The following is a 21,436-nucleotide window of genomic DNA, read 5'->3' on the forward strand; positions in this document are numbered from 1 at the left end:
CCAAAGGAGATTGGGTCTTCCTCCAGGGAAGCTTCTCACCAACTAGACAGCTCGGAGAGCAATCTGAGGATCCCACTGGAGGTTGAGTCCCTTGCTTTTCAAGCACCTAAAATGCACCCCATCCTTCACACTGGTTCCACAATTTGTATAGAATACAGATGCTGGCATGAACTTAGGCCAGTTCAACAAAGATGTATCAAATGGGGCAGCAGTGAGAGATACTCTGTTGAGAGGACTCATTGGTCTGGTGCTTCCTCTTACCTCATCCTGCCCGTCTCTAAGGCACAGCAAGCACAACAAAGAGGTGCTCAGAGCCAGAAGTGTCCCTGTTCCCGTGACCCACCATACTTGGCCTAATACAGAGCTTGACAAGCAAAGGACCCACTCTCTGGAACTTCCTAGGGACTGCCTTACTGATTTGTCTTAAAATACACAGCCCCGCTCCAGAGCCTATGACTCTAGATACACCCCCAGCCTGACATGGGCCACGTGGGCTCCTTGGGGCAGACAGCCAATCCTCTGCTCAACACATTTTATTGCTAAGGACAAGGTGATGCACCAGTTTTCAAAATAATTTGGTTTATAGTGTTCATACGTAACAAAAAAGGGGAAGTATTATAAATCTGATTCTTGTATACACAGGGTATTGGTGTGAAGCCCTCCAATCCTGGGCCCAGGCAAACAAATTCTTGAGGAGCAACAACCTGTTTAACCCCTTCAGTATTGCCCTCTAGTCCCACCCTCCACCCCAAAATCAGCTCCCTCCCACCCACAGTGGGCCTCCAATGGCCCCAGTTTTTTCATCCTAACCCTCCCAGCCCCTGCATGATTGCAATTTTCTGTTGACAGAATCACCCACCAGGCTCTGCCTGCTTCCATCATTAAAATCCCCGCTTCAAGGTAATCCCCACCCACACCCTGTAATACTTTGCCACAGGGGCTCTGCACCTAGAGTGTTGTGGGCACACACACGTTATCCCCATGTTCTCCTTTAGGGGAAGACAAAGGTGGCATCAGCTCCTTAGCATCTCAATACTGCAGCTTTGCCAGCACTGTCTTGAGGCTGTTCCAGGCCCGGACAGATGCCACACCCATCTCCAGCCAACCCCCAGGAGCCCTTACTCAGCTCAGCTGAGGGCAGAATTTCACATTTTGTTTGCCCTGCATAGGCAAGGAAGAAAGTAAAGGCCAGGGGCTGGCAGAAGCTGGTCCAGACCAAACATACACACACACACGCACGCACGCACGCACACACACACACATAAATACAAAAGTAGGGGTTGGGGCAAGTACCAGCACCTCAGCCTAGTCGGTGCAGGTGATAGTTACGAAGCTAAGTCCTAGGCCAGGAACAAGGCAGCCAGTCCAGCCAGCATAGTTGACCCCTCTATGGACTGGGGCCGGTGCAGCCACAGCATTCCAGTGCTCAGCCCCTCAGCTGGGAGATCAGCGACTGCTGCCACGTGCCCAGAAATGGCTCGTCCTTTCACTACAGCGGAATGCAATGAGGGTGGGTGAGAAGATGATGGGTCGGTTATTTCATTCCTTTTCTTTTTACAACTTCACTTTCAGAGACTTCAGAGTTCCATGTCTGCTGTGCTGTGGAACCCAGAGTGCTCTTGCCTGGATGGCTGAGAATCCCTTGGACCCTGGAAGCACCTACTCCATGATGGCCCGGTATAGTGCAGGCTCAATATAATCTTCCCGGTATCTTGAGTTGATAACTCGTTGCCGTTTCTTTTCTTGCTTAACCTCTTTCTCTGTGAAAATCTCATTGAAGCGCATGTCTGAGGCTACTGACTATAGAAGAATAAGCAAGCCAAATGTCAGCTACCCCAGGAACAATACAAAGGGATGCATCCTTGACTTGTTCCCTCCCTCCAAGACAGGAACTGGGGACACACAGAAAATACTCACCAGTCTAGATTTGACTCTCTTGGGAAGCTCTTCATCCAGTGTGTATACATCATCTCTCTTAACCACAAGCTGTGAGCCATCCTCAAACTCCACCTACCAAGGAAACAGAGGCCTTTTGGCTAGGATATCCCTGACTCTTTCCCTGGTCCACCATGCATAGTGGCAGTCCCCTACAGTCAAAGGAAGGAGTTAGAACACTAAAATAACGACTACCTTACTTCACATTTGGCAGACTGGACACAGGGCAGACCCATAGCTCTGAAAGGGTTACCAACCTATTAGTTCTCCTAAGAGCAAAGACTCGCCTCTGGCCCAACAGGAAGCACAGAATTAATCAAGCACCCCCAACTCCCTAGAAAGGTAGAACTTTGGATACCTGGTACATTTGGATAGGGTGGGAGGCCACAAACTTGGCTCCATAGACTTGGCCATCTGTCCATCTCACTTGGACCACTTCCCCTTCAGCAGGAGGACCAAACTGGAGACAGTCCTGGCTCTGAGAAACAGGAAGGAAGGAGGGTGAAAGGAAGGTCCACCCGCACACAAAGGTAACTGTCCTCTACTCAGGGAAGAGTGAACCAGAACAAAGTAACTGTTTTAGAGAGCAAGGCAGCTCTCTGGGCTGAAAAATGTTAACAGTTAAAGACCTTGCTAAGTCAAAGTCTGCCCCTATCTCTGCCCTCTCCTGCTTCTAGGTGACCAAAAAAAAAAAAAATTCCAGCTATAACAAACTTAGTAAACACAGGAGTTAAGTGCCAGAATCAAGAGTCCTTCTTATATTCCCTCAACTGTTCCCTGAGGGTTCTCCAGGGCTCTGCCATGAAGAAACACTAGAACCGTACTCAACTATAAGAAATGGTGTTTTTTTTGGCCAGGCACGGTGGCTCATGCCTGTAATCCCAGCACTTTGGGAGGCTGAGGCAGGCAGATCAAGAGGTCAGGAGATCAAGGCCATCCTGGCTAACATGGTGAAACCCCGTCTCTACTAAAAATGCAAAAACTTAGCCAGGCGTGGTGGCAGGCGCCTGTAGTCCCAGCTACTCGGGAGTCTGAGGCAGGAGAATGGCATGAACCCAGGAGGCGGAGCTTGCAGTGAGCCGAGATTGCGCCACTGCACTCCAGCCTGGGCAACGGAGCAAGACTCCATCTCCAAAAAAAACAAACACTTTTTTTTTTTTTTTTTTTAATGAGAGGGAGCCTCGCTGTGTCGCCCAGGCTGGAATACAGTGGCCTGATCTTGGCTCACTGCAGCCTCAGCCTCCTGGGTTCCAGCAATCCTCTCCTGCCTCAGCCTCCCAAGTAGCTAGGACAACAGGCACGTGCCACCATGCCCAGCTAATTTTTGTATTTTTAGTAGAGACGGGGTTTCACCATGTTGGCCAGTCTGGTCTCAAACTCCTTACCTCAGGTGATCTGCCTGCCTCGGCTTGCCAAAGTGGTGGGATTACAGGCATGAGCCACTGTGCCCAACCAAGAAATATGTTCTTAACAGGAAAGATGAAAAAGAATCACCTACCATGGGAGCTGGCAAAGTACTTCAGAACTTTTATTCCTTCCAGAAGCAGGTAAGTACCCCAAGTCCTCATCGTATTCCCAGCACAGGGCTTGGTATACGGGGGGATATTTCATTCAGCATATTGGCTGAATGAAAGGTCTGATGGGTATACCTGGGAGAAGGTCCTTAGGGACATGGCTTAAAAAATAAAAATGAGAGAGGGGCAGGGCAGTGAGTCTAAAAGGATGTGGATGCTCACATCTGCTCTTACAATCATGCTACAGTTCATTTATTGAATGGAAACAGTTCCCTACTTATTGACAATTCATTTATTGAATAGGTAATCAGTTAATACATTTTGTATCAATCTAACAATTAGGCATAAACTACAGCCTCCTACACCCAATATCTGAGGTGTTCTAAGATTTAACTACTCAAATGTTTGATATTTGATAAATTGCTTAAGTTCTCTGCAATTCAGTTCCACTTCCTATAACAGCACTTCTGAAAATGTGGTCTGTGAACCTCTGAGGGGTTCCTGAGACACTGTCAGGGAGCAAGTGAGACATGACTATTTTTATAATATAGGTACAACTGCTGGCACCTGAGCACAAATCAAGGCACTGACCCTAAGCTCTACTAGTTGTTATTGCATTTTTCACCACTGTACATTCATAATTTAGGAGAAAAGAGCAAAAACTCTCGATTGCATGTAACAATATCCCTTGATGAAGCAGTAAAAAATTATTAATTTTGTTAAATCTTAATCATTGAGTACATGTGTTAAGTCCTCATAAGACACTTTTGGTTGTCTCAAAGAAATCTATCTGTGTTGTTTGAGTTGTGAATTACACTAGCTGCTTTGTTCATGGAATACCAGTTTTATTTGAAAAAAATTACTAGGCCAGGCACGCTGGCTCATGCCTATAATCCCTCACTTTGGGAGGCAGAGGTAGGAGGATCGCATCAGCCCCAGGAGTTCAAGACCAGCCTGGGCAACAGGGGAGACCCCATCTCTACAAAACATAAAAAATTAGCCAGGTGTGGTGGCACGCGCCTATAGTCCCAGCTACTCAGAAGGCTGAGGACTGCTTGAGGCCAGGAGGATGAGGCTGCAGTGAGCCATGACCACGCCACTGCACTCCAGCAGTGGTGCTGCGCAACAGAGCAGGACCCTGTCTTTAAAAAACTCTATAAAAATTTTAAAAAAGAAAAAAAGTGACTGACAAACTATGGCTTTTCAGACTTAGGTATCTGGCAGACATCTTCTTGAAAATGCATGAAGCAAATGCCTGTCATGTCAAGGAAAACAAAAGTCAGTATCTGTTGCCAATAATAAAATTCAGGCTTTCAAGCAAATATTAGCATTTCAGAGAAGCGGCATTCACAACTGTGAGCTTGAAACTTCCCAAAATTCCAAGTTTTTTGATTATTTTTAGTGATACTAACAAATGTAATTTTTAAAATATTTATGGCTGGGCGTGGTGGCTCATGCCTGTAATCCCAGCACTTTGGGAAGCCAAGGTGGGCAGATCACGTGGTCAAGAGATTGAGTCCATCCTGGACAACATGGGGAAACCCTGTCTCTACTAAAAATACAAAAATTAGTTGGGCGTGGTGGCGTGCACCTGTAGTCCCAGCTACTTGGGAGGCTGAGGCAGGAGAATCGCTTGAACCTGGTAGGTGGAGGTTACAGTGAGCCAAGATCGCACCACTGCCCTCCAGCCTGGCGACAGAGCGAGACTCTGTCTCAAAAAAAAAAAAAAAAATTAAATTTATAATAATATTTAACAACATTTGGAGGCTGTCCATAGGCCAGTGCACCAATATTTTCTAAATGACCAATATATGATGTTATGAAAGGATGCATGGGTGAAAGATCCATTCAGAAGAGACCAATGGGTTTTAGTGTTAACAGTATGAAACGTTCACTGACCTTTCAGATTCCACACTGCAACTAACTTTTAAGAACCTGCCAGGAGCAGTGGCTCACACCTGTAATCCCAGCACTTTGGGAGGTTGAGGCAAAAGAATCGCTTGAGCCCAGGAGTTTGAGACTACCCTGGGCAAGATGGCAAGACCCCATTTCTACAAATAGCCAGGCATGCCTGTAGTCCCAGCTACTCGGGAAGTGCTTGGTCAACAAAGCAAGACATCATCTCTTAAAAAAAAAAAAAAAAAAAAAGTTATTTCCATTGAGTTTTGGTGGATATCAGAGAATAATAAACACAATTACCTGAAAGACTATTAAAATACCTCCCTTGGCTGGGTGTGGTGGCTCACAGATGTAATACCAGCACTTTGGGAGGCCGAGGTAGGTGGGTGGATTGCCTGAGCCCAGGAGTTTTGAGACCAGCCTGGGCAACAAGGCAAAACCCCATCTCTACAAAAAATTTAAAAATTAGCCAGGCGCCAGTGACAAGCGCCTGTAGTCCCAGCTACTTGGGAGGCTGAGGCAGCAGAATCACTTGAGCCTGGTATGTGGAGGTTGCAGTGAGTTGAGATCACTGCACTGTACTCCAACGTGGGTGACGGGAGTGAAACCCTATCTTAAAAAAACAAAAACAAAAAAACTCCTTTTTCCAATTACATATCTACACAAGGCTGAATTTTCTTCCTATACTTGAATCTAAACAGTGTATCACGATAGATTGAATCAAGAAGTGACATTAAGGCCGGCACAGTGGCTCACGCCTGTAATCCCAACACTTTGGGAGGCCGAGGCAGGCGGATCACAAGATCAGGAGATCAAGACCATCCTGGCTAACATGGTGAAACCCCATGTCTACTAAAAATACAAAAAATTAGCCGGGCATGGTGGCGGGCGCCTGTAGTCCCAGCTACTCGGGAGGCTGAGGCAGGAGAACGGCGTGAACCCGGGAGGCGGAGCCTGCAGTGAGCCAAGATCATGCCACCATACTACAGCCTGGGCGACAGAGCGAGACTGTCTCAAAAAAAAAAAAAAAAAAGACATTGAAGAGATTTGCAAAATTACAAGGAAATGGCAATCTTTTGTTTTTGTTTTAGAAAAGTTATTTTTAATCTAAAAAAATTGATTATTTTAAATCAATCTGCTTTAATTTCTAATAAGAATAAATACGTTTAGATATAACCCAGAGAAACACAGGCTCTTTGGGGTCTCTAACTTGTAGAAAATGGAGTCCTGAAACCACTGTAAGTTAGAGATAATACCACATCCTTCTCACAGTGGGTATGAGAAGATAAAGAGATACTTGAAATAACCACTTAGCATAGTGCCTGGCATACTGTACCAGCTTAATAAATTATAGCAAGGGCCAGGTATGGTGGCTCAAACTCTTGTAATCCCAGTGGTTTGGGGACCCAAGATGTGAGGATCGCTTCAAGCTAGGAGATCGAGATCAGCCTGAGCAACAAAGCAAGACCCTTGTCGCTACAAAAAATTTAAAAATTAGCCAGGTGTGACTGCATGTGCCTGTAGTCCCAGCTACGTGGGAAGCTGAAGCAGGTGGATCACTTGAGTTCAGGAGTTTGAGATTGCAGGAGCTATGATACAGCCACTGCACTCCAGCCTAAGTGACAGAGTAAGACCTGGTCTCTCAAAAAAAAAAAATAAGGCCAGGCACAGTGGCTCACACCTGTAATCCCAACACTTTGGGAGGCCAAGGTGGGCAGATCACTTGAGCCCAGGAGTTCGAGACCAGCCTGGGCAACACGGCAAAAGCCCGTCTCTATAAAAAATTAAAAAATTAGCCGGCTGTGGTGGTGTGTGCCTGTAGTCCCAGCTACCAGGGAGGCTGAGGTGGGATGATCACCTCAATCCAGGAAGTTGAGGCTGCAGTGAGCTGAGATTGTGCCACTAAACTCCAGCCTGGGTGTCAGAGTGAAACCCTGTCTCACAAATAAAATATAAATAAATGATAGCTATACTACTGCTACGAGTACTACTAATGTCGCCTTTTCTATAAGTCTACCTTATAACTAATGAATGTGCTTTTAGCAACTGAGTGGCTAATGTGGTATAAACATGGGACAATACCTGATTTGTTAAAGGAAAAAATGTTTTCATTCCTCTCTACTTTGGTGGTTAGACTACCAACTAAAAGGCAAGGTGGGGTAGGGGAAACCTGAACTAAGTCCAACTAAGTCCTCAATACCAAGCCAGACCTAGGACTGGGTCCATGTGGGGCCACTGTGTCTCAGGTGTTGATAACATAAACACGCCAAGGGTATCTCCAGGCAGTTTCTACTTAGCCCTAAAGCCCACTGTGAAGAGACAAAAGCAGATTCTATACATCTACTAAGAGGGCCTGATAGAAAAGAGAGTTGGATAATTCTCCTAAAATCACACAGCTACTAGGCAATGAAGCTGGTATTGGCATATTTGATTCCAAAGCCTGAGCTCTCCTATTGCACTAGAATGCCCTCAAGGATAATTTAGACAGCAACAGATGCAGGTTTCAAGGAATTGAAGAAAATACTGATTCCTAGGTACTTCTAGGGAAAATAGGGTACCATAGCAGCACACAGTTTTCTATGCAAACAAAGACTGGTACAGATGATTCTTTCTGTTTGAGGACACGGTGATGGGACCATGGACCTGGCTAGAAGAAGCAGGCACACACACAGTCTGCCAGCCAGACCTTAGAAACATCCCCCATTCCAAACTGCCTGAGAAGCTCCTTGCAGATATTACCACTATGTCCTCAGGATAAAGATTGTCGCTGAAGGAGCCATCATCAAAGTTGACTTCATAGAAGGTCTCGGTGGTGAGCCTGACCACTTCACACTGGTAGAAGCGCCCGTTCTTATGCTTGCTGATGACTTTCTGGCCTGCAGTGATGCTTTGCAAGGCCCCCTTGGCACGCTGGAAAAAAACAGAGGCTTTGGTTACTCACACGTGGAGTTGGCAGGCCTGGTATATGGAGACGAAGATCAATTAGTTCCTCCTTATCAGGGAAAGATAAGCATGGGAAAGTAAAAGTGAAAAGGAGAGAAGAGATGGGAGCTAAAACAAGCCTTTCCAGATACCCACCATCCCAGCCAGGACATTGGAAGAGACCAGTACCACATTTTCCTCCATAAATTTAGCTCGTCCACAACTGGCCCTTATGCCATATTATCTTACCCAGAACTCTCTGAACAACAACAAGGACCTCTGATCTTGCCAAGAACTGACATCGAAGTATTGAAGGAGAGACTCAATAGGGGCCCTGAGGCCTGGGCTGCCAGGCAAAGCTGCACCACATCTTAGCACCTGCAGCATTACCCTCAGGGCTAGGGCACAAAGACTTAGGTTTCCCAGATGTCTCCAGCTACACACAACGAACTGTCCCCCATTCCAAGGGCCCTGCCATTGCCATCTCCGGTGCCCTCACCATGCCCTTCTCATTCTGAACTTGCCCTTGATGCAAACAGGATCATAAAGTATGTGACAGCCTCATTTCCAAGCACGCCTGCTAGCCTGCCCAGGCACTCTGCCCTAGCCATGCTGGCCCCCCTTGCTGTTCCCTGAATGAGTGTGCCATATGTGCTGCCACCCAGGGCTTCGGCACTGCTGGTTCTTCTACCTGAGATGCCATCCCCAGTTACTTGCACACTGACTCCCATCCCAGTGTCAACTTATTGATGTCATTGCTTACTACTTCATCTTCCATTCCCCTTATCTGACTTAATTTTTATCCCTGCACTTCTCACCATCTGCTATACTGTGTATTTACTTGCTTCTATGTATCCTTCAACTATACTGTATGCACCAGAAGGGCAAGGACTTTTTTGTCTTGTTCAATGATATAGTCCTGGCACCTAAAACTGTGCCTGGCATATAGTAAATGCTCAATAAACATTTGAAGAATAAATCAGTGAAAGAACTACTAACTCATCAGTCCCCCCGATTTCCTCATAGCACCAGCAGTCTACAGCTGCCAACTTAAGCATGTGGAGTACTAATGATTGTCACAAAATAACTATTCTGTGTATGAAAAAACTCTTCCCTATCATAGCTGTGACTCAGTACTACCTCAAGTTTTTACTTGCATCAAGGGCAAGTTCAGAATGAGAAGGGCATGGTGAGGGCACCAGGGATGGCTATGGCAGGGCCCTTGAGACACTCCGGAGTCTCATTCTCACATAGAATATGTTCCCATCTTCCTAAGGTCTTAACCATACCCCTGACCACCTGTCATGTTCAACATCTGTATGAAAAAGAATACAGTCAGCCAACCAGGACTTTTCTGCAATCCCGAATGGCAGAGTGAAAAGTTCATCCTTCTGGGCTGACCGCCTATCACGTTCTTCCTTTGATTATTTACCACACTGTTGTCAAACCTGTATGATCGCCTCTTCTATTAGATTGTAACTCACTCATGGCAGAACCTTCCCCAACTATGGTCTGGCTTCTGACCTGACTACCCCACAGGGACACTCCAGTTTGTGGTACTTAGTGACCACCACACCAGCCCTGCCTTCTCTGTTGGATGTGACCCTCCTTCCTCCCACTGGCTTGCTTCACTTTCTCAGCTGCTTTCAATGGCTCATGCTCTGCTACCTGCTTCTCCCACTGGGAATCTCCAGAGCCCAGTTTCTAATGGGAACTAGATTTAACTATGCTGTTAAATGCTAATAGCCACATCTTTACCCTCACAGTTACTCTCCAGAATGCTCCAGCAACCTCAGCATTTACTTTCCTCTTTCTCATCCCTCCTTCTCTCCCTTGCAGAGCAACACTGCTTCAACTCAGTTCCTGATTGCAGTTACTAACATCATATTAGCATCCTTCCCATCTCTCAAGGGAGTAACCTGAGTCATCTTCAATATTCACTCCCCCTTTCCTCCTCCTCTCCCCTTCTCTCCTCAACCCACGAGGGTCAATAAACCCTATCAATTCTACCTGTTGGAGGATCTCAAAGTTAAATGTACCCCAAAGCCCTGTCTATGTGTTCCCATTTCAGACCTCACTCTCTCCTAGGCTAACTGGTTTTCCGGCCTCAAATTCTTACTCTGAATCCTCTCTTCAAACAACCACCTGAGTGATTATCAAAAACTATAGTGCAGAATCAAAATATTCAATAAGTTCTCCTCATCCAGTGAAGAGAGGTCAGAGTCCTGAGAGTGGGAGTGCAGGGCCTTCATCCTCTGCCATTGTCCGCCTCTCAAGCATCACACACCCACACACCGTCACACTCCCATAACCAGTCTTTCATGATCCTTCTTCTGCGACCTGCTCATTGTTTCTCAAGCCCTGCACACAACAGTCTCTGCATACAATTCCTTCTTATTGTTTAAGACTCACTTCAAATGCCACTGTCTACCCAATCCTCTTCATAGCTCCTCTAGCTAACATTACATATCACTTTTTCTCTAAGCTTTACCATTCAGAGAACTGCAGAAATCTCTACTGCCCGGCAATTCATGGTTAACTCTTGGGAGCTCTCCCCATTTGTTCTCAACATTTTCAGAGGTTCTGCATGTCCCGGACACTAGGTTAAGTAATAAGGATGCCCACATTAATAAGATATGGACCCTCAAGGAGTTTATTCTGATGGAGAGGCAGACAAGTAAAGAGATAATCAAAAGGAATCAACTACAAGCAGTTTGGTGTCACTGGCTTATGGAGTACAAGGCAGGGAGTGGAGATGGACAGGGGTCACCTCTCAATCTCTGAACTCATTAGCATTCTTCATAATGCAGAATGCTTGAGGAAATAGCTGCTGACACAACAAATGGAAAACATGCAGAGTAAATGATCATGGAAACTGTCAAGAGGATTCTAGAATGGCACCCTCTCTCACCTCCAAATTAGGAATCTTGTGCCGAAAGCAGGTAATGAAGACCACAAAAGGCCAGTCGTCAGGCTGCATCATCACACCGGCAGCCTGGGCGCAGCTCACATGGAAGGCAGTTGGGCAGCGGCCATGAGAACACTGCACACAGCAGCCAGCAGTTCTTTTCCTCCGCTTCTTACAGAAGATACATTTCTGTAGCACAGGGGAAGAAAACCAGTGATTGCAAGAACTGGCACTGCAGCTTCCTCTGTTGTTCCCCTCCCAAATGCAAAGCCAAGCAAGCAAGAGCCAGCCCCTTCCCAAAATACAAGGACACACCAGCCTGCTCTAATCCAGGTCTGGTTACAACTTTATCCGCCAAGGAATTTTTTTTTTTTTTGAGATGGTGTCTTGCTGTGTCGCCCAGGCTGGAGTGCAGTGGCACAATATCAGCTCGCTGCAACCTCCACCTCCCGGATTCAAGTGATTCTCCTGCCTCAGATTCCCGAGGAGCTGGGATTATAGATGCGCACCACCACTCCCGGCTAATTTTATATTTTTAGTAGAGTCGGGGTTTCACCACGTTGCCCAGGCTGGTCTTGAACTCCTGACCTCAAGTGGTTCACCTGCCTCGGCCCCACAAAGGGCTGGGATTACAGGCGTGAGCCACCACACCTGGCCTCCACTAAGGAATCTAACCACAGAGTGAGAATCACAAACTCTAACCAAAACCAAGGGGTACAGGAGGTCCCTGTTCTCTTCTACTCAGAGACTTGTAAGTCGGGAAATTATGTAGAGTCTACAAGCCCTTACCAGTTTGAAGCGGGGCAGGGGGATTTTGCTCACATCCACCGGACTTCTTTCTGCAATGTTGACAAACCTTGCTTCCAGAATTGCCACAGCACATGAAACGTGGACCCACCTGCCAAAAGGCAAAGGCTACCTCAGTCACCTCTGGGCCTAAGGCTCTGTGGCCTTCTCTTGTGGGCCTGCTGACAGCGCTTCCTCCCTCACCTGGGTGACCACTGACTTCTACCAGCACATGCCTGGGACCCAGGAAGGTAAGAACCAGAACCGTCTCTCCTCTGAGTATGTGAAAGCAGTGCCACCCCCACTGCTGCCACTGCCCACTGCCCTAGGTTAGCACAGGATCATGCTTCTTACACCACTCACTCACTGTCTGTTGAAAAATGAACAGGCTAATGGTGTGTGGCAGGTTTCAGGGAGTGAGAATAAACTGGAGAGCTCTATGCAGACCTCTTTACCATAGGACCCAAGTGCTTCCTGAAAACATCCCCGGCTGTGCCCCAATCTGCCAGTAATCACAGCTCTCTCTCTTGGCCTCTGCCCAAACCTCTCCCCGAGGCTGAAATGACCTCTCCCTTCTGCTCCCTTTTTCCATAGCTGACTCACTCTTTAATTTTTAAGGTCTGACCCAAGCCCCACTTACTCTGAGAGGTCTATTCAATGGACATCCTTAAGAATTAAAGTTTTGGACATTTTGGGAAACCAGCATGCATCAAGAGGAGAAGAACGAAAATGGTGACAACTCTTAAAACCATGCTACGTGAAAACCTACACCAGACAACACTGGGGCTCCATGCAAGGTGTCTGCAGTTCTAGTGGGGCTGTCTTTTTAGAGTGGGAACAGATTTCTTCTGTGTGGCCCTGGAGGGTAGAACAGGCATTCAGAGGTAAAGGTGAGAGGTTCAAGCACAGCCATTTCCGCTCCAAATAAGAAAGAATGTTCCCAGCACTATCTTGTGATTGTGAGGAACACAGTGACCTCAAATAATGGCAGCAAGTGCCTTTGAAGGAGCAGAAGCAGCAGGCAGAGTAGCCATCTCTCAGGGACAGCATAACTGGGACTCTTGAGGGCAGGCGGCTGGACTGAACATATGCTGCAAGTTGCCACAGGATTCTACTTGGAAGCAGGATACTCAGCACTGACCTGCATGCACCATGCCCTAGACAGCCAGCTCTTCCAGGTCAGAAACCTCATTCATCTTACGTTTCCACCTCAGGGCAACCAAACACATGCCTAAGCACAAAGATTCACTCCATGAAAACGAGCTGCCCAACAGCTGAGAAGCCCAGAAAATTCAGCAGATTCGGTTCCATAGTGGGTGGGCCTGTCTGAGCTCTCCTCAGTGTGTTCCTTGAGCACACTCGCCTCATTCCAAACAGCAGGTCTGAGCCAGGGAGTTTGCCACGTGGAGAAGTGCTTGCTAGCCTGTGGCCGCCTCTGCACACCAGCCCCAGCTGTGACAAGGTGAATGTCCTCACTCCAGCCCACACAGTCCCTGCGCATCATCTTCAGTCTTCATATTCTCATGAGTCCATTCTTAGCTCCTCCAAAGGAGGATGTCACTGACATCTCTGCTGCAGAGGAGCAGCTGGAGTTGGAAAGTCTGGGACTGCTTGGCTCCCTTAGCATTCCATTTTTAAAATGAGTCTTGGAGATGCTATTCCAGCTCCACATGATGTGCTTCCCAAATCTTCATCAGTCATTCAGAAGAACAGCTAGTACCCTCATAAAAACACTGTGTGCTTCGGAACTGAGCCTGTGCATTCCAAGGCACTGCTCAGGAAACTTACCTGTCATCATTTGCTCTCTGCAGGGCCCCTCCTCGTAATGAGCATAAACAGCAGTCCTGCCAAGAAAGGAGAGGGAGGAAAAAGTGGTTAACACCAAGTCATTAACATTCAATCTGCTCTCCCCTGGACCTGCTTTGGGCAACTCCTCCACATAAGAAAGAAGCATAATAGCATGTGGGGCTTCACCCAGGGAGCCCCTGCACCAAGACGCCCTGTTAGAAGGAGAGGCCACTCAGGGCTAAAGTGTGCCAAGTATTCGCGTGACTTCACATAATCCTCTTCACTGTTGCTGCTAATAACAACTCTTAGCAAAGTCACAAAAGATACTTTGCTCAAACTAGAGGCATGACAGGGCTCTGACTGCTTCTTATATGGGCTAGGTACATCCAGGTTCCAGGGGGTACAGTGAAGAGAAAACAGCACAATGAATCATCTGAGCCCCTTTCTGAGGCTCCAATTCAAAATGGCTAAATTCTTTTAAGGGAGTTATTGTTCCTCCACAGGAAGACCACTAGTTGGTCTTTACACAATGGAGCAAACACAGCATCCAGACTCCGTAAGTGGGCAGCAACCATTCTCACTGTCATAGGATTTACTCTCACAATGCTCGCTCTCCAACGTCACCGCGTACCAGACCCTATGCAGACTGCTGGGAATACTGAGTCCAACAAGAAATCGTCTGGCCCTGAATATGCACCAAGACTCATGGTGAAGACAGTAACAGTGTGGGATCACTCACCTCCTCTAGGGCATTGGCTGAACACCGAGAACACATCCAGTCTTCAGAAGCCTTTGCAGGGGGAACCCCATAGCAACCTAACAGGAACACCAAGATGAGCAAATTAAACCCAGTGGTCAGAGTCAAAAGGTAGATTTGCAATTCCTTTCCATATACCACCTCCCAAAGCTACAACCACATCTCACAGAAACCCCTTAGTTTTCTTTAGTCTGAGTCCCCAGGGCTCAGGCATACAGTATGGCTCAAAGTCTCAAAAAGTCAAAAACTGTAGATTCACTGGTACAAACACCTAGTAAGTGGCAGGGACTAATCCTTTTCTGCTATCTGCAACCAAGAGGATGGCACAGAGATGACTAGTGCCAGTATGGACCCCTGGAGACACAGTGAAAAATCAGCTAGCAACAGACTCCCCAATAAAACATCAACAATCTTTTAGGGCTGGGAGGCCAGGAGGTGGCAAGAACTTCCAGTGAGCAGGCCCATATTCCTGGGACAGGGCACAGAGAAAGGTGAGCAGCACTCACTGGCATGGACCCGGACGCTGCACTTCTTGCAGGAAACGAGTATGCTGGTGCCATCCTCCTCAAGGTAAGGAGTAGAAAGGTTGATGTCCGTGCTGCAGCCAGTCGAAGTGAAGCACATTTCTGGAATCAATGGCTTGGTCCTCTGCTTCTGGGGGGCTAAATCTGAAGCATTTCCACAGTTCTGATTAAAGCCTCCAAACTCAACCTAAGGGGAAAAAACAAGTGTACACCTCAGTGAGCACGTGCCTATGCTCTTAGCCTTCCACCTGCTCTATCAGCAGAAAGCTGGCTCTCTTACCGATCTGACTATGGCTACAGCTCCCGGGTGCACAGCCATTATCCCGGAGCTGCTAATTGAAGTTACCTCTAAATGACTCAAATTCAATTTCTCACAGCAGCATCATACAAAGGCCCCTAGGGGACAACTGAGAAAAGGGAGCAAGGTAAGAGGCAACTGGGATTTCAATCTTCCCAAAGCAAGTGGTTAATAAAATGCACTGAGAGGCCAGATGAGGTGGCTCACACCTGTAATCCCAGCACTTCGGGAGGCTGAGGCGGGTGGATCACCAGAGGTCAGGAGTCCAAGACCAGCCTAGCCAACATGGTGAAACCCCGTCTGTACTAAAAATACAAAAATTAGCTGGGCGTGATGGCATGTGCCTGTAGTCCCAGCTGCACTCCAGCCTGGGCAACAGACTGAGACTCCATCTAAAAAAAAAAAATGCACGGAGATGTTAGCAGCTAGGCTGCTACTGTGGGCTCCCTTATGTGCTACACTGTGCGGTGACCCCACCTCAGGAGTGTACCCAGAGCAGATGCTCCTAGTAGGCCAGCACTAATTGCCTCTTGTGGTGCCTGTCAGCAGGTCACCTGAGCTGCAGCACTGTTACGTGGCTGGAGCCCCACCTGTGTGATTCCTGGCTCAGGGTCCCTCCAGGAAGAACTTATATCCACATACTTCCCTTGGCAAACTATACTGATTGCAAATATCTGCTGGATGGCACCTGCATCCCCATTCCAAGGATGAGGCCCAGAAAGATGTCAACCCCAGAGCCTATGCCATTCGTGAAACTCCTACTTAGTAGATCTGCTTATAGTAAGAACCCAGCCATTCACTCCCCTCATAGGCAAAGGCTTTGGTTTTGCTTTTTGTCAATGGAAAGGTTTAGCGAGTTCCTAATCCAAAGTGTGTTGGTCTGAGGTTCCATTTTCAGCAAGCATGAATCTGGGGCCCTGCCAGGCTCAGCGGCAGCCATGCCACTTTAACCACCAGAGCAGGTAAGGACCACTTACCTACCTGCCACGCTGTGCAGGTCCCAGCTGAGACTGAGCTGGTCTCCTGGCACCTGCTGCTGTGAATGCCTTCCTGGCATCCTAGAGCTGGACCCAAAGAGATCCACCAATGAAGCCACAGATGCCCCAGAGCAGGCAGCACACAGCTGAACTCAGCAATCTTGCTTCCCAGCCCCTCCTCACATATCAGGCCCTTGCTTCTACCCCTCCCAAGTTCCTTCTGCTACTGGCAACACCCATTGTGGCAATGGGAAAGGAAAAACAACATTAGAGGATCTGGCTTTTCAGCTGAGGTTCAGACTGTGGTAAAGAAATCACAGTTCTCCACACTGGCCAGGACTACAAACCACTTGGCAAGAATAACCACGGACTAGAATAACAGAAATGCAGATTGCTCTGCAAACTGATGTCTGTGATGACTGCATGTGCAAAGGGGCGCCTAAGCCCACCCTCAGCTCATCTCCAAAGCATTCTCAATTGAAACCCACGTTGCTGGGTTATCTGCCTGGAGAAGACTGACCAATACACAGATGGGGCAGAGAATGCTGGGGGTGGAGGTGGCCTTTCCCAAGACAACCAGTGACAAGCTATATAGTCATAATTAAATCTAGCTTCCCTATGATTGCTGGTCCGGGGTAAACAGAGTGCATGGAGCTGGCTTACCTGATGATAAGTCTGGAAGATCATACAGACAGCACAGTGAGGGGCCTGCTGGGCCATGGTCTCATTGAATTCCTTCTCAGCCTCAAAGTTTGGAGGTCGGTTCTGCCACAGTTGGCTCAGAGGCTTGGCCCAGGCCTCTGTCTCCTCAGCCTCTTCCTCAGGGGTCAGCTGTTCAGATGTCTCTAGAGGAGGAAACAGAAATGTGAGTCAGCACCAACCCTGCACATCTGTGGCTCTGCCTGGAGAGCAGATGAGTTCAACTAGGACTCCTGGTCCTAGGTTTGGACCAAGGGTGACTCCTGGATTCCTAAGGATGATAAAGGCAAAGGGTGGAAGCAATTGTCAATAGACTCCTTCAGTATCTTGATGATGTGTAGGGAGTCCTGCCAGTACCCCATTCTCTGGCCAGACTGACTCCATTCTTCCTCCTGCCCCACGAGCTTAGCTTGCTCTACTCTCCCTTAACAGCTGCCACATTCAGCCCTTCTGCCCAAGGACAGCAGAATGAAGCACCATCTTGCCAGAAACCATCTTATTTGCTGCCTCCAAAATGTCAGCCTGTTAAGTCCTTTACCTTGTAGAGTTTTCCCTTTAGTGCAACTAAACAAGGAAGGAAAATAATAGGGAATTGGCAAAGCTTAAAAGTTGTAATATCATGGTCCTTGGCCAGGACTTACCAGCTTCCTCTGGAAAGGTCAGCGGTATGTACCTATTCTGGACAAGGCTCCCCAACCCCTCCTAGCTCTGTCTCAGAAGAAAGCAGAGCTGCATGTCCAAGATGAATCCTCTTCCCAGCCACAAGATGTGATGCCTGACGCTGGCAAACAATATCCTGCAGGCTGAATCTAGCCCACTCAGGAAGCTAAGAATTGTTTTTACATTTTTATGATGGGGTCTTGCTATGTTGCCCAGGCTGGAGTACAGTGGCTATTTACATGTGCGATCATAGCCCACCACAGCCTCAAACTCCTGGGCTCAAGTGATCCTCCTATCACAGCTGCCCAAGTAGCTTGGATTACAGGCATGAGCCACTGCATCCAGCTTTGTTTTTACATTTTCAGCATTGGGGCTTAAAAAAAAAAAAAAGACAGTGACAACCACAGAGACCAATGAGGATTGTAAAGCCTAAAATACTGACTTCCTGGCCCTTTATATATCCCTGGTCATGAGATAGTGTCTCCTAGGTATGCTAGACAGCAGGGCATACAACTCATCGGACTTCACCAAGGCCTGGGAAGGAAAAATCCCCTCTGGGTGCATCTTCCTACAAGAAAGGGACATACGGCTGAATGGAAAACAAAAAAAGTTTGCTCACAAAACTCATGTAAGTGATAAAGGTGCACACTTCCCAGTTCTTCCTAAATCAGTAAAACAGGGGCATAGTCCACGAGCTCCCAGCAGAAACAAGGAAACAGAAACAGGGAAGTAAAGCAAACGCCATAATTCTGAAGGTATAAGTAAATGAGGGCAGTCTTTGGTAGATGTCCAAAATATTTCTCCAGATGCTCTACTATGTGAGGGAGGTATGAAGCTACAGTTGCTATGCCTTTCTTTGGCAAGTGTGACCAAGCAAGGCCCAAGTATGCGGCCCCTGACAGGAGACTGGCTCTGTGCCAGCCCCATCACACGGGGCATCCCAGGGGATCCCTGCATCTCGCTTTAAGTGGCATCATCAGTCCCCAGCTATGACCCTCCTTCTTCCCAAACAGAAGTGCTTTCCCAAAGGCCCCTGAAATCTGTTCAAAGCAGCCAAGGAAAGCTCTGGTCTGTACTTCCATTAGGTGCCTGTTTCTTCATTTCTGGCAACTCCAGCTCAGTGCAGATAGTACTCTACGCTGCCCTCACAGTCATGTTTAATCTGAAGGCATCTGGCAGCTGCCATTGTGCGCCACCTCAGTGTACCCTAAGGACACCAACGCAGAAAATTAAAATCAACCCCTATATGCCCCATTGTTCAGTTGCAATCAGGAGCCACGGTGCCCAGAACCCAAGCACAGATTTTTTTCTTTATCCTGGCCAAACAGGAGTGACCAAGATAGAATGGAAGAAACAGAAACAGACAGGCAGGCTCACACTCACAACTAAAAAATTAACACACTGACATCTGTTCCATTTACAAAGCCAAAAGTGGCCCCAGATCATTCCATTTGTGCATACTGAATGATGAGGGAAAATGTTCACTACGTTAAGTGAAAATTGCAGGAAGCAAAATTATACAGTTTACATATGTAAAATTTCATTGAGCTGTACAGTTAAAATGTGTGCATATCACTGAATTGTTATGCTTGCATTGAAATTGTTTTAAAAGTAGCGGGAGGGGCATACAACAGTAAAGAAACATAACTTCCAAATATAGTATGTGACCTTAGCTTGATTTATATTAGAGTTCAAAAGAAATAATTATAAAACACATTCTTGGGACAAGCAGGGAAAGATGGGCATGGACTGAAGATTAAAGGATATTGTGGGGCTGGGTGTGGTGGCTCACGCCTGTAATCCCAGCACTTTGGGAGGCTGAAGCGGGTGGATCACTTGAGATCAGGAGTTCGAGACCAGCCTGGCCAACATGGTGAAATCCCGTCTCTACTAAAGATACAAAAATTAGCTGGGCGTCGTAGCACACACCTGTAATCCTAGCTACTTGGGAGGCTGAGGCAGGAGAATCACTTGAACCCAGGAGGCAGAGGTTGCAGTGGGCCAAGATCACGCCACTGCACTCCAGCCTGGGCAACAGAGTGAGACTCTGTCTCAAAAAAAAAAAAAAAAAAAAAAACGCTGGGAGTGGTGGCTCGCACCTGTAATCCCAGCACTTTGGGAGGCCTAGATGGGTGGATCACGAGGTCAGGAGTTCGAGACCAGGAGGCAGAGGTTGCAGTGAGCCAAGATCACACCACTGCACTCCAGCCTGGGCGACAGAGTGAGTGAGACTCCGTCTCAAAAAAAAAAAAAAAAAAAAAAAAAGTAGGGGGAGGTTGTGTATTATCGTATTATCTCAACTGCATTATTTTAAAAAGATATACATGGACATACTCTAATATCTGACTAGAGAAAAGTCAGGAAGATAATATGTTAATATATTCAAAATGGTCATCTTTGAAGGGTAATTTTGTATTCCTCTTGGTAACTTTTCCAGTTTCCTGAAGTCTATATTGCTTTAAACCAATCAGGAGATAGGCTGGTGCTACTCAGAGAACCTGAAGCTCCTGTCTGAGCTGGAATAAGAACACAGAGAACTTCCTAGGACCTGACTCAGGGTCCTGCCACACTTCTGACTGGAGGACAGAAGGGATATTCCCCACCCTGTTTATCATGATCTTTTTTGTTGTTGTTGAGACAGAGACTCGCTGTCGCCCAGGCTGGAGTGCAGTGGCATGATCTCGGCTCAATGCAAACTCCGCCTCCTGGGTTCATGCCATTCTCCTGCCTCAGCCTCCCAAGTAGCTGGGACTACAGGCGCTCACCACCATGCCCAGCTAATTTTTTGTATTTTTAGTAGAGATGGGGTTTCACCGTATTAGCCAAGATGGTCTCAATCTCCTGACCTTGTGATCCACCCGCTTCGGCCTCCCAAAGTGCTGAGATTACAGGTGTGAGCCACCACACCCGGCTATATCATGATCTTTCTACTGAAAAAAAAACAGCAGAGATGGGGCACTGACATCAGATCAGGAAGGAAAGGACCAGTTAGGACAGGGCCTGATGTTAGTCAAGAGTAACATGTATGATTGACTCTGCTCTCCCTGAGGGTGCCAGGGCCCAGTCACCAACCAAGTTGGAGCTGAGGCTGGGCAGTGCTGATCATCCTGGATCTCTGGGCTTCAGGCAGCCAAGGAGACCATGCTCCACTGATGTCAACACACCCTGAGCTTCAGTGCCACATTTCCTGGTTTTCCTTACACATGTCTGCTTACCCTGCTTCTCTGCCTCCTTCACAGGCTCCCCTCCCTCCTCTGTCCATCTAGCCCCAGCCTCTGCTCACCCACCTTGGTCCCCTCCCCAAGAGCGGCCTCATTATTCCAACAATTGTATCCAATGTCACCTCAGTGCCAACTCCTAAGTCTACATCCTTCATAGACACTGAACTCAGGTTTCCCCAACCAAAGCTACACACCGGGGAGGCACTCAACTCATCCTCCTCAACTACCATCCTCGTAGCTCCACAACCAGTCACCAAATCCAGTTGATTTTATCTTCCAAATATATTCCCTACCACCACCATCCTATTTCAGACCTTCATATTGCAGACAGACCATTACGGAAGCCCATGTGGTCCTCTCAAAGCCATCCTCAAGATGCCAGCACTAGGAGTGATCTTTTCTAAAGGAATCTAAATGACCATGTCATTCTTCTGCTTAAAATGTGTCACTGGCTCCTGAATGCCAGTAAGACAAAGTCCTCACTCTGGCCTCCATGACAACGCTGTCCAGGATCTGGGCCCCCTCCTCCTACCCCACCTATCACTCCC

General features: G+C 47.4%; 1 protein-coding gene across 4 annotated transcripts in view; it reads right to left on the bottom strand.

The window, feature by feature from the left end:
- Window positions 1–517: 517 nt before the first annotated feature.
- The window catches only part of KDM4A (lysine demethylase 4A), a 55,842-nt gene continuing 34,923 nt past the window's right edge, over window positions 518–21,436 (bottom strand). For all 4 annotated transcript variants that reach the window (XM_054491189.2, XM_054491174.2, XM_054491183.2 and 1 more), the window contains 10 exons: window positions 16,972–17,153; window positions 15,016–15,220; window positions 14,492–14,568; window positions 13,753–13,808; window positions 11,968–12,076; window positions 11,182–11,367; window positions 8,088–8,258; window positions 2,294–2,413; window positions 1,918–2,010; window positions 518–1,800 (listed from right to left, as the gene is read on the bottom strand). In XM_054491189.2, the coding sequence (XP_054347164.1) occupies window positions 1,660–1,800; window positions 1,918–2,010; window positions 2,294–2,413; window positions 8,088–8,258; window positions 11,182–11,367; window positions 11,968–12,076; window positions 13,753–13,808; window positions 14,492–14,568; window positions 15,016–15,220; window positions 16,972–17,153 (1,340 nt within the window). In that variant the 3' untranslated portion in view covers window positions 518–1,659. The remainder of the gene's footprint in view (window positions 1,801–1,917; window positions 2,011–2,293; window positions 2,414–8,087; window positions 8,259–11,181; window positions 11,368–11,967; window positions 12,077–13,752; window positions 13,809–14,491; window positions 14,569–15,015; window positions 15,221–16,971; window positions 17,154–21,436) is intronic.

This window comes from Pongo pygmaeus, chromosome 1 (genome assembly GCF_028885625.2).
Source record: "Pongo pygmaeus isolate AG05252 chromosome 1, NHGRI_mPonPyg2-v2.0_pri, whole genome shotgun sequence".
Taxonomy (NCBI): domain Eukaryota; kingdom Metazoa; phylum Chordata; class Mammalia; order Primates; family Hominidae; genus Pongo; species Pongo pygmaeus.